At 39.0% G+C, this 12,636-nt stretch overlaps 1 protein-coding gene and 1 pseudogene across 1 annotated transcript; both read right to left on the bottom strand.

Moving 5' to 3' along the window:
- The window catches only part of LOC139424753 (zinc finger protein ZFP2-like), a 122,209-nt pseudogene extending 120,119 nt beyond the window's left edge, over positions 1–2,090 (bottom strand).
- Positions 2,091–3,157: 1,067 nt separating this feature from the next.
- LOC139364511 (rho GTPase-activating protein gacV-like) lies at positions 3,158–12,189 on the bottom strand. Its single transcript, XM_071101301.1, has 2 exons — positions 11,604–12,189; positions 3,158–4,363 (listed from the first exon to the last, which is right to left on the bottom strand). The coding sequence occupies exons 1-2, from the start codon at positions 11,950–11,952 to the stop codon at positions 4,290–4,292; spliced, it is 423 nt and encodes a 140-aa protein (XP_070957402.1). The 5' UTR covers positions 11,953–12,189; the 3' UTR covers positions 3,158–4,289.
- Positions 12,190–12,636: the final 447 nt, after the last annotated feature.

Here is a 12,636-nt window from a genome sequence, read left to right on the forward strand (position 1 = left end):
TTTCGTAAGATAACTGAGACAGTAGATTTAGGAGGTCTGTCATAATATAATAGGAACAGTAGATCTAGCTGGTCTGTCATAATATAATTGAGACAGTAGGTCTAGCTGGTTTGTCATAATATAGTAGAGACAGTAGATCTAGCTGGTGTATCATAATATACTAGAGACAGTACATCTAGCTGGTAGTTCGTAATATAATTGACACAGTAGATCTAGCTGGTCTGTCATAATGTATTAGGAACAGTAGATCTAGCTGGTCAGTCATAATATAGAAGAGACAGTAGATCTAGCTGGTCTGTCATAATATAATTCAGACAGTAGATCTAGCTGGTCTGTCATAATATAATTCAGACAGTAGATCTAGCTGGTCTGTCATAATATAATTGAGACAGTATATCTAGCTGGTCTGTCATAATATAATAGAGACAGAAAATCTAGCCGGTCTTTCATAGTTTAATTGAGATCGTAGATGTAGCTGATCTGCCATAATATAATTGAGACCGTAGATCTATCTGGTCTGTCATAATATATTAGAGACTGCAGATGGTCTGTCATAATATAGTAGATCTAGCTGGTCTTTCATAATATACTAGAGACAGTAAATCTAGCTGGTCTTTCGTAATCTAATTGAGACAGTAGATTTAGCTGGTCTGCCATAATAAAATTGAGACATTAGATCTACTTGGTCGTTCATATATATTTGTTATTTGTTATTATATCTCTCAGATACAGGACAGACACCTCAGAACAAACTTCCTTTAAATTGTTACTATGGTTATTGTTGTTCCATGTTGTGAATGTTTTCCAATGTGTTACAGCAGTATGGACAAATAATCTTTTATATATTTTTTGTTGATACTTCAAGGCGTCTTACAATTCAAAATTAGATAGCAAAATTATCCTTGGTATAACCTTAAAACATTTCTCATTCCGTTGTCTTTGGAGTGAGGCCAAGTCTACTGGTGAAGAGGGTCTCATTCATATTGGGAAATTATTTGGCAATCCTTTTTTTGAGGTAATTATATCATTTGGGCAAATTTATTTCAATTTATTTACCTTATCTATGTCATTTCTCTCCTGTTCTATTAGACCCACCACTATGTCATTTCTTTCCTGTTCTATTGGACCCACCACTATGCAATTTCTCTCCTGTTCTATTAGATCCACCACTATATCATTTCTTTCCTGTTCTATTGGACCCACCACTATGCCATTGCTCTCCTGGTCTTCAGATTGATATGCTAAGCTGCTAGCGTGAATATGCATAGCTCTCCATTGAATACAGGCGGTTGACGACAACAACCCTCACAGAATATAAACAATAGATTACAATAATAAGAAGTATCCACCAATCCAAAGAAAGGATAGGCGGGAGATAGACAACCTGCAGTGCCGCTTTGTGGACAACTCCCCTTGTCAGGGCAGAGAGACATCTTGTCAGTATATCCATAATCTTTGGTGTAGCCAACCCAACTCTCACATGGCACTATTGGGGGGCTCGTTGTGTAGTAAAACATCACTACATGAAAATCACTACATGCCGATATATATTTGAGAAAGGTCTATGTTAAGACCCTTCTCAAATATATATGTTAAGTCACGTTTTGGAAACGGAATGGAGAAAACAAGGTGTAGCTTGCTCTCTACGTCGTCTGATTCCAGACATATCAGTCATCATCCCAGGGCCCTCCGTTGAAGAGGTATTGACGGACGAGCCAACTCCGAATATCCAAAGTTAAAAACAAATTTAAGGCGGCACTTACTGGTGTTAATCAGATCTCCCATCTCCACCTCTTCATCTTTCAAGGTGACAGTAATCTCCCCTCCTTCTTCACAACAAAAACTACATCCTCCTTTTCTTTCACAGTAACATCCTCCTCATCTTTCACTCTGAACGCATCTTCTTCTTCTTTCACTGAAACGTCTTTCTCTTCTTTCACTGTAACAGCCTCACCCTCTACTTCTTGTTTTACTGTAACATCCTCCTCTTCCTTCTCCTCTTTCACAACAACGTTCAGCCCCAGACCCTCTTCCTCCGTCCAGCAGACCTCCTCTTCTTTAACAGGAGGAGAGAAGTTTAGGGAGCTCATGGTTGGGGATGTTAGCTAGCTATCATTAGCGACAAGGCTAGTGCTAACTTAACCAGCCAGCTACTATAGCTGACTAATAAAAAACTACGTAATATTCAATTAAATAGGTTAACAAGTAGATACGACAGAAGTGTGTCTAAAATACAGTAGCTAATATACACCGAAAGAGTATAAATAGCTTGAATCTTTCGGCTATGTTGTCTAGCAAGCTACCGAGGTGGTTGACGAGCTGTTTCTGAAGAACCTGAAAGACGCACATCGCCGTCTGCTGACTGGAGGGGAAACGCAGTTGAGGGTCATATTTTATTTTCAGACCAAGTTCATTTGAAATGTATTTAATTAACTTTTTTTTTTACTTTAGTTTACATTCAGAAAGTATTCAGACCCCTTGACTTTTTCCACATTTTGTTGGATTAATTACAGCTTTATTCTAAAATGGATTAAATAGAAAATGTTCCTCATCAATCTACACACAACATAATGACAAAGTGAAAGCAGGTTTTTCGAAATGATCAGAAAATACAAATACAAATAAAAAACAGAATTACCTTATTTACATAAGTATTCAGACCCTGTGGTATGAAACATATTACAGACATATTCAATCTCTCCCTATCCCAGTCTACTGTCCCCACATGCTTCAAGATGTCCGCCATTGTTCCTGTACCCAATATACTTTTATTTAACCTTTGTTTAACTAGGCAAGTCAGTTTTGAACAAATTCTTATTTACAATGACGGCCTACCCTGTCCAAACCCGGACGATGCTGGGCCAATTTTGCGCTTCCCTACGGGACTCCCAATCATGGCCAGATGTGATTCAGCCTGGATTCGAACCAGGGACTGTAGTGACATCGCACTGCCCATCTGGACAAGAGAAATACCTATGTAAGAATGCTGTTCATTGACTATAGCTCAGCATTCAACCCCCCCCCCCCCATTGATTGTTAGTACTGTATTGACCTCTCGTCCTCTGTCTCTGTCGTACTCTGCCTTGTGTATTTATCTTCAAAATATTCTTATAGTCCAAATTTAGAATCAAATAGACTTCCCAAAGATAATAAAGTAAATGCCATATTTCACCTTTATTTAATCAGATATGTCAACTGAGAACCAATTCGCATTTACAATGACAATCTGAATGAAGAAATACTAATATCAATCTATGTAATAATTAACATGTTTGAAATGTCACTATTATATAGTGAACAACATGTAGGGGTTTACACTTGCATTCAATCAATCTGAAATTCATAATCAAAACATCATATATTTTTTTTACTATTTTAATCTGATTTTCAACATGATCATGTCTTGAGCTGAACAAAAGAAATTATCTATTTTTCAGTATGATTTCATTCATACAATAGAATTTAATGTAGCATGAACAAAAACACAATTTCACAATCAAAAACATAAGTCAGAACACAGCCTCTATTCTCTCCTGTGATTTCAGGTCCTTTGACTGGGAAAAAGTATTTTCACAATGAGAGCAGTGGTATGTCTTCTCCTCCTGTGCCTTAGTATTTTGGAAAAGCTTTTCTCCTGTGTGTATTCTCTCATGCCTTTTCAAGCTCACTAACCGGGTAAAACTCTTTTCACACCGGGAACATTGGTAAGGTTTTTCTCCCGAGTGTATTCTCTCCTGCGCTTTCATGCTCCCTTGATGGGTAAAACTCTTTTCACAATTGGAACAGTGGTAAGGCTTGTCTCCTGTGTGTTTTCTCTCATGCTCCTTCAGGCTCGCATACCACCTAAAATTCCTTCCACAGTGGGGACAGTGATAAGGCTTCTTCTCTCCAGTGTTTTCAGGCTCCCTAACTGAGTAAAACTCTTTACACAGTGGGAACAGTGGTAAGGCTTCACTCCAGAGTGTATTCTCATATGTATTTTCAAGTTCCCTAACCCAGTAAATATCTTTCCACACTGAGAGCAGTGGTAGGTATTCCTATCTACTGTGTGTATTTCTTCATGTTGTTTCAGGTACCATAACTGGGTAAACCTCTTTCCACACTGGGAACATTGGAAACACTTTTTTTCTTGTGTGTGTCCTCTCATGCTCTTTTAGGTTCTCTAACTTGGTAAAACTCTTTCCACAGTGGGAGCAATCATAAGGGTTTTCTCCTGTATGCGTTCTCTCGTGTACTTTCAGGTTCCTTAACCCCTTAAAACTCTTTCCACACTGGGAACAGAGGTGTTGTCACGCTGGTTTGGGCGTCTCTGGGTCTGGTTCCCCTGAAGGAGTCTCCCCGCTGTGAGAGTCTGGTCCCTCTCCTTCCAAAGACAAACAGAGTATCTAGTTAAATACTAAAACAGAAAACTGAATTAAACCTCCATAAAATAAAACTGTCTTCTGTGAGGCTAGATTCCTCAAAAACCTGAAGTCAGTTTTCAGAACACTCCATCATTTAATAAAAACCATAATAATAATGTAGAACATAAAATCTAATCTTGCTCTCATGTTTATAGCAGAGCTCTATAACAGGGAAAGGGGGTAATATTAGATAATGTCATGTATATAGGCTGATCAGAGCTCTATAATAATAGAACAGAGCTCTATAATATAATGTTTATAGGCTGATCAGAGCTCTATAATATATAATGTTTATAGGCTAAGCAGAGTTCTATAATATATCATGTTTATAGGCTGAACAGAGCTCTATAATATATAATGTTTATAGGCTGAAAAGAGCTCTATAATATATAATGTTTATAGGCTGAGCAGAGCTATATAATAGATAATGTCATGTTTATAGGCTGAGCAGAGCTCTATAATATATATAATGTTTATAGGCTGAGGCATGAAGTGTTCCAGGACCAGTTGAAGCCCAAAGATCCAGCACCATATTTGACAGTAGGTACGGGGTTCTGTTCTGCATTCTAAGTTAGACTCTAAACCCACTGGTGTTACCAAGGACCTCTATGTTCATGTCATCCAACACATGTAAATGACTGGAGACAATAAATGGCTAAACACCATTGGTAATTGGATTGAAAGCGGTGCTGTAGTCAGATTACTGGGAAATAGAGGTGTTTAGCCACGCCCACCAGGAGTGGGTTTGGTGTCAGAATGAGAACGCAGGGCCATCTCAGGCCCCACACTTTAACCCCATTTGGAAACCTGTGGTTTGGTGTCAGAATGAGAACGCAGGGCCATCTCAGGCCCCACACTTTAACCCCATTTGGAAACCTGTGTTTGAATTGAAGAGGGCAGTCCATAAGGACCTGGAAGGACTCTGTATGTAGAATGGTCTAAGATCACTATGTGTTCTAGAAATCATCAAACATCTGGTAGGATTCTGTATGGAGGAATGGCCTAAGATCCCTCCCACGGTGTTCTCCAATCTCATAAAACATTTTAGGAAAAAGGTGAGGATTGAGGTAGTAATCATATCAAAAATTATTGGTCACATACACACGCTTAGCAGATGTTATTGTAGCGAAATGCTTGTGCTTCTATTTCCGATAGTGCAGCAATATCTAACAAGTAATCTAACAATACCACAACAACTACCTAATACACACAAATCTAAAATGGGTGAATGAGAACATGTACATATAAATATATGGATGAGCCATGGCCGAGCGGCATAGACAAGGTGCAATAGATGGTAAAAGTTACAGTATATACATATGAGATGAGTAATACATAGACTAAGATACAGTAGAATAGGATAGAATCCAGTATATACATATGAGATGAGTAATACATAGACTAAGATACAGTAGAATAGGATAGAATACAGTATATACATATGAGATGAGTAATGTAAGATATGTAAACATTATTATTAAAGTGGCATTGTTTAAAGTGACTAGTGTGTCTCTATGTAGGCAGAAGCCTCTCTGAGTTAGTGATGGCTGTTTAGCAGTCTGACAGCCTTCAGATAGAAGCTATTTTTCAGTCTCTCGGTCCCTGCTTTGATGCACCTGTACTGACCTTGCCTTCTGGATGGAAGCAGGCTGAACAGGCAGAGGCTCGGCTGGTTGTTATATTTAAAGGCTATATAGTGTTTACATTTATCAAGGGTGCCAATAATACTGGACCTGACTATAAAACATAGTATTTAAAGACTATATAGTGTTTACATTTATCAAGGGTGCCAATAATACTGGACCTGATTGTATATCGTAAATGACCACGTAAATGACCAAGTAATTCAAAAAGGTCAGGGGACCCTGGCTGGAAGTATGATGTAATGCCACTTTCACACGGCTGAGCAGACCCCTATCTGGCTAATAGTAGTCCCCAACCATGACTCTCAGTTCCATTACAATACACAGGAGAGTCATTGGACGAAGGCGTCTTCTGTTCGAGGGGGGTTTAGAGCCCCTACGCTCTGTCTGAACATTTACACACATCGCTTGCGGTACGGTTTTGGAAGCATAAGGACCTAATCTTTCATATCAGCCAGAAACAATTTTCTTAAACTAAAGGTTACATTGATACACACCTTAATAGGGTTAAAGTTGTGTTCCCAGTTGGCCATTCCATTTCATGTCTGAAACATACTGTCAGCTTTAACTGTGATGAAACACTGAAACATACCGTCAGCTGCAACTGTGATGAATCTGGTTAAAACAGTGTGCAGTAAGTGTGAAATAATTTTTGATGTGATATGAAAGTATTATTTTTAATTATTTTAGATGTGACATAAAAGTATTATGTGAAATCATTTTGATGTGATATGAAAGTACAGCGATTTATGTTTCTAGAAACGTATCACAATTGAGAATCGATTCACATTTTGATAGAATATTTGACTTTTTTAGCTGCCAGAGCCAGTCTACCTCTGAAAATAACATACAGTCCTTGGACCTTGAGGAGTAACGGGGGCAGCAAATCAGCAGTAGAAACAATAACAAAATGAACTCCCTGCCCATTTCAGTAAAAAGCTGAGGGATGGGGCTGGAGAAATGCAACCATCCATGATATCAACATTATAGTTTTAACCATTTTTTGAGGATATAGAGTGTTTGTTTATATTTGCTAACAAACATCGGAGTAAAAAAAAGCTAATATTTTGGGTTCTGACGACAGTTGAACTAAGCTCATGAGGCATTTATAAGTGATTTCTTCAAGAAACAGATGTGTATATATCATTAATGTATACGTCCCAAAATGGATGTAACAACTGCTGATTGCCCCTTTAAGAGTACATCTTGGGCTAATCTAATAGAAGATATTGAGGACTATAGTATTCCAGGCATTGTCATTGGAACCATTTGATCAATTGTTAACGTTTTGTTGATGGTCCACTCTTGATGTTCTACACGTTACAGTGTAGCTTCAGCCATTCCTACAGAACAACATTAAAGTGTAGAACCCCTTTACAGTTGAACTAAGCTCTGACAGTGCAGTAATTTCTAACAAGTAATATCTAACAATTTCACAACGTATACCCAATACACACACATCTAAGTATTTGAATCTAGGTTTCTCTGTAGACATGATGCATCCCACCAGAGGGTGGAGGGGCTCCTGTTTCAGTGGTTTTAACCAGATAGACACCTGCAGACACACAGTATAGTGCCTCCCATGAACTCTCCTAAGATTGGACTTTTCTATACCATGTATCACGTGACTGTGTACAAAACTACCAGAGGTAGAAAACTCTGCCAGCGGCATACAGTGCATTCGTTAAGTATTCAGACCCCTTCACCTTTTCCACATTTTGTTACGTTACAACCTTATTCTAAAACTGAAAATGTTTCCCCTTCCAAATCAATCTACACACAATACCCCATAATGACAAACCAAAAACAGGTTTTTGAAAAAAAAGGAGCGCATCCTTAAGAGGTTTTAATCATAAAGGCCTGATTGGTGGAGTGCTGCAGAGATGGTTTCCTTCTGGAAGGTTCCCCCATCTCCACAGAGGAGCTCTGGAGCTCTATCAGAGTGACCATTGGGTTCTTGGTCACCTCCATGAAGGCCCTTCTCTCCCGATTGCTCAGTTTGGCCGGGTGGACAGCTCTGGGAAGAGTCTTTGTGGTTCCAAACTTCTTCCATTAAAGAATGATGGTGGCCATTGTGTTCTTGGGGACCTCCAATGCTACAGACATTTTTGGTAGCCTTCCCCAGATCTGTGCCTCGACACAATCCCGTCTCTGAGCTCCGCGGACAATTTCTTTTACCTCATTGCTAGGTATTTGCTCTGACATGCATTGTTAACCGTGGGACCTTAAACAGACAGGTATAATCATAAACAATATGATTTAATGTGGCATAAACAAAAACAGAAATTCTCAATAAAAAATAAGTCAGAACACAGCGCCTTTATTCTCTCATGTGATGTCAGGTTCTCTGACTGGAAAAATGTCCTTCCACACAGAGAGAGAGTAGTGTTGGGGCTTTTTTAGTGTGGCTCCCTAACCAGGAAAAACTATTTTTTACACTGGGAGCAGTGGTAAGGCTTTTCTCCTGTGTGTATTCTCTCATGAGCTTTTAGGTACCCTATCTGAGTAAAACTATTTTCACACTGGGAACATTGGTAAAGCTTTTCTCCTGTGTGTGTCCTCTCATGAGCTTTTAGGTGCCCTAACAGAATAAAACTCATTCCACAGTGGGAACAGTGATAAGGCTTTTCTCCTGTGTGTATTCAGGAGAATACACACAGGAGGTTCCTTTTTAGGTTCCTTAACCAGCAATAACTATTTTCACAGTGGGAGCAGTGGTGTTGTCTCACTGGTTTGGGCGTTTTTGGGTCTGGTTCCCCTGAAGGACTCTTCCTGCTGTCAGAGTGAGAGTCTGGTCTCTCTCCTGCCAAAGTCAGAGTATCTTGTTAAACAGAGACCTGAATGAAACCTCCACATGATAAAACTGGTCTTCCTATGAGGTTTAATCTAGACTAGATCCCTAAATACAAGATCAGAACTGGTCATCACAGAGTGGCTGGAGTGCTTGTAGGCTGGGTAAATCCATTTGAATTCAATACATTTTTGACAGCATCCCTTTTGATAAAAAAAAAAAGCTTTCCTTACATGTTTGCCTGTGGAAGAAGTGATAAGAAAGTTGTACGTTTGTAATGAGATATACATGAGATATACAGTACCAGTCAAAAGTTGACACCTACTCATTCCAGGGGTTTTCTTTATCTTTACTATTTTTTACATTGTAGAATAATAGTGAAGACATGAAATCCATGAAATAACACATATGGAATCATGTAGTAACCAAAAAAGTGGTAAACAAATCAAAATATATAGTTTAGATTCTTCAAAGTAGCCACCCTTTGCCTTCATGACAGCTTTGCACACTCTTGGCATTCTCTCAACCAGCTTCACCTGGAATGCTTTTCCAACAGTCTTGAAGGAGTTCCCACATATGCTGAGTAATTGTTGGCTGCTTTTCCTTCACTCTGCAGTCCAACTCATCCCAAACCATCTCAATTGGGTTGAGGTCGGGTGATTGTGGTGGCCAGGTCATCTGATGCAGCGCTCCATCACTCTACTTCTTGGTCAAATAGCCCTTACACAGCCTGGAGGTGTGTTGGGACATTGTCCTGCTGAGAAACAAATGATAGTCCCACTAAGCGCAAACCAGATGGGATGGAGTATCGCTTCAGAATGCTGTGGTAGCCAGACAGGTGTGTAAGGCACACCAAATCATGTCCAATCAATTGAATTGACCACAGGTGGACTCCAATCAAGTTGTAGAAACATCTCAATGGAAACAGTATGCACCTGAGCTCAATTTCGAGTCTCATAGTAAAAGATTTGAATACTTGTACATAATAATATTAAATAATTTAATAATAAAAAAATAATGTTTTTTCTTATAATAAATGTAGCATTTTTTCTAAAAACCTATTTACGCTTTTTCATTATGGGGTATTGTGTGTAGATTGATGAGGATTTTATTTTTGTAGAATAAGGCTGTAACGTAACAAAATGTGGAAAGACTTTAGTGACATAAATAAGGGATTAAAGACATCCCCAAAAAATGTTTATATATATATATATATGTTATTATATCTCTCAGATACAGGACAGACTCCTCAGAACAAACTTCCTTTAAATTGTTACTATGGTTATTGTTGTTCCATGTTGTGAATGTTTTCCAATGTGTTACAGCAGTATGGACAAATAATCTTTTATATATTTTTTGTTGATACTTCAAGGCGTCTTACAATTCAAAATTAAATAGCAAAATGATCCTTGGTATAGCCTTAAAACATTTAGAATTCCGCTGTCGTTGGAGTGAGACCTAGCCTACTGGTGAAGAGGGTCTCATTCATATTGGGAAATGACTTGGCAATCCTTTCTTTGGGGTAATGAAATCATTTGGGCAAATTTATTTCAATGTATTTACCTGTTGGACCCACCACTATGTCATGTCTCTCCTGTTCTATTAGACCCACCACTATGACATTTCTCTACTGTTATATTGGACCCACCACTATGTCATTTCTCTCCTGTTCTATTAGACCCACCACTATGTAATTTCTATCCTGTTCAATTAGATCCACCACTATGTCATTTCTCTCCTGTTCTATTGGATCCACCACTATGCCATTTCCCTCCCGTTCTATTGGTTTTCATATCAACTTTATTTCGTTGACCAGAAGCCAAAAGGCACAATCCTAGTTGTTGCAGCTTTAGACTCGCCCTCTTTCTAAGTTTCTAACAGAGGTTTTCATCTGTCAGATATGAACCTCTATCAGGTGGACTGTATAGTACGGTGTGTTCATCTCTGTCAGACATGAACCTCTACCAGGTGGACTGTATAGAAGGGTGTGTTCATCTCTGTCAGATATGAACCTCTACCAGGTGGACTGTATAGAACGGTGTGTTCATCTCTGTCAGATATGAACCTCTACCAGGTGGACTGTATAGAACGGTGTGTGTTCATCTCTGTCAGATATGAACTTCTACCAGGTGGACTGTATAGAACGGTGTGTTCATCTCTGTCAGACATGAACCAAAACCGGGTGGACTGCTTAGAATGGTGTTTTCTAATAAAAACACTATAGGAGTTGTCTCCAGATGCATATCCATGAGGCTAGTAGCTTAGCATTTCTCTCCATTGAATACATGGGGTTGATGTCAACAACCCTAATATAACATATAAAAAATGGATTACAATAATCAGAAGTATCCACCAATCCAAAAAAAGGATAGGTGAGAGCTAGACAACCCACAGTGCAGCTTTGTGGACAACGACTCCCCTTGTTAGGGCGGAGAGACATCTTGTCAGTATATCCATAATCTTTGGTGTAGCCAACCCAACTCTCGCATGGCACTACTGGGGGGCTCGGTGTGTATTAAATCATCACTACATGAAAAATCACTACATGCCGTGCCCCCCAGTCTGCTGTCAGCAGATAGACCCTTCTCAAATATATATGTTATGTCACTTTTTGGAAACGGAACGGAGAAAACAAGGGGTAGCTTGTTCTCTACGTCGTCTGATTCTAGACATATCAGTCATCATCCTAGGGCCCTCCGTTGAAGAGGTATTGACGAGCCAACTCCGAATATCCAAAGTTCAAATCACATTTAAGGCGGTACTTACTGGTGTTAATCAGATCTCCCATCTCCTCCTCTTCATCTTTCAATGTGACAGTAATCTCTCCTTCCATCTTCACTCCAAAAACTGCATCCTCCTCTTTATTTTCCTCATCTTCTTTTACTGTAACATCCTCCTCTTTCACTCTGAACGCGTCTTCCTCTTCTTTCACTGAAACGTCTTTCTCTTCTTCTTCTTCTTCCACTGTAACAACCTCACCCTCTACTTCTTTTTTTACTGTGACATCCTCCTCTTCCTTCTCCTCTTTCACAACAATGTTCAGCCCCTGAGCTTCTTTCTCCGTCCAGCAGACCTCCTCTTCTTTAACCGGAGGAGAGTAGTTTAGGGAGCTCATGGTCGGGGGTGTTAGCTATCTATCATTAGCGACAAGGCTAGTGCTAACTTAACCAGCCAGCTACTATAGCTGACTAATAAAAAACTACGTAATATTACATTAAATAGGTTAACAAGTAGATACGACAGAAGTGTATCTAAAACACAGTAGTTAACATACACCGAAAGAGTATAAATAGCTTGAATCTTTCGGCTATGTTGTCTAGCAAGCTACCGAGGTGGTTAACGAGCTGTTTCTGAAGAACCGTCCACTAGATTAAACGTCACGCTGGCAGCGTCGCCTGAAAGACGCACATCGCCGTCTGCTGACTGGAGGGGAAACGCAGTTGAGGATCATATTTTTTTTTCAGACAAAGATCATTTTAAATGGATTTAATTAAATAATACTATTATATTGAGACATACAAAAGACAGGAAAGTGTTGATTGATTAGTGCGAATAAAACAATGTTTACTACAGCACATTTAAGGCAGTTTCATTAAGTCATACTAAATCTAAATAAGTAGCTAGCTACTGTAGATGTCTACAATGATGTCTACATCATGTAGATGTCTATAATGAATAGACTAGGTCTATACTGCTCCTACATTGTGTAACAATACATCATGTAGATGTAAGGAAGATAGTTCATTTATTTCCAAAGCTGCAATGATGGGACACACACAGTATGGATGAATGATCAGTA

Source organism: Oncorhynchus clarkii, chromosome 13, assembly GCF_045791955.1.
Source record: "Oncorhynchus clarkii lewisi isolate Uvic-CL-2024 chromosome 13, UVic_Ocla_1.0, whole genome shotgun sequence".
Classification (NCBI taxonomy): Eukaryota; Metazoa; Chordata; class Actinopteri; order Salmoniformes; family Salmonidae; genus Oncorhynchus; species Oncorhynchus clarkii.

Excerpts from the sequence above, each read along its gene's own strand:
- LOC139364511 (XM_071101301.1), bottom strand. The coding sequence starts at position 11,952 with ATGAGCTCCCTAAACTACTCTCCTCCGGTTAAAGAAGAGGAGGTCTGC. Across the intron at positions 4,364-11,603 it reads GGGAGATCTGATTAACACCA|GAGAGGGACCAGACTCTCAC; the intron begins GTAAGTACCGCC and ends TGTCTTTGGAAG.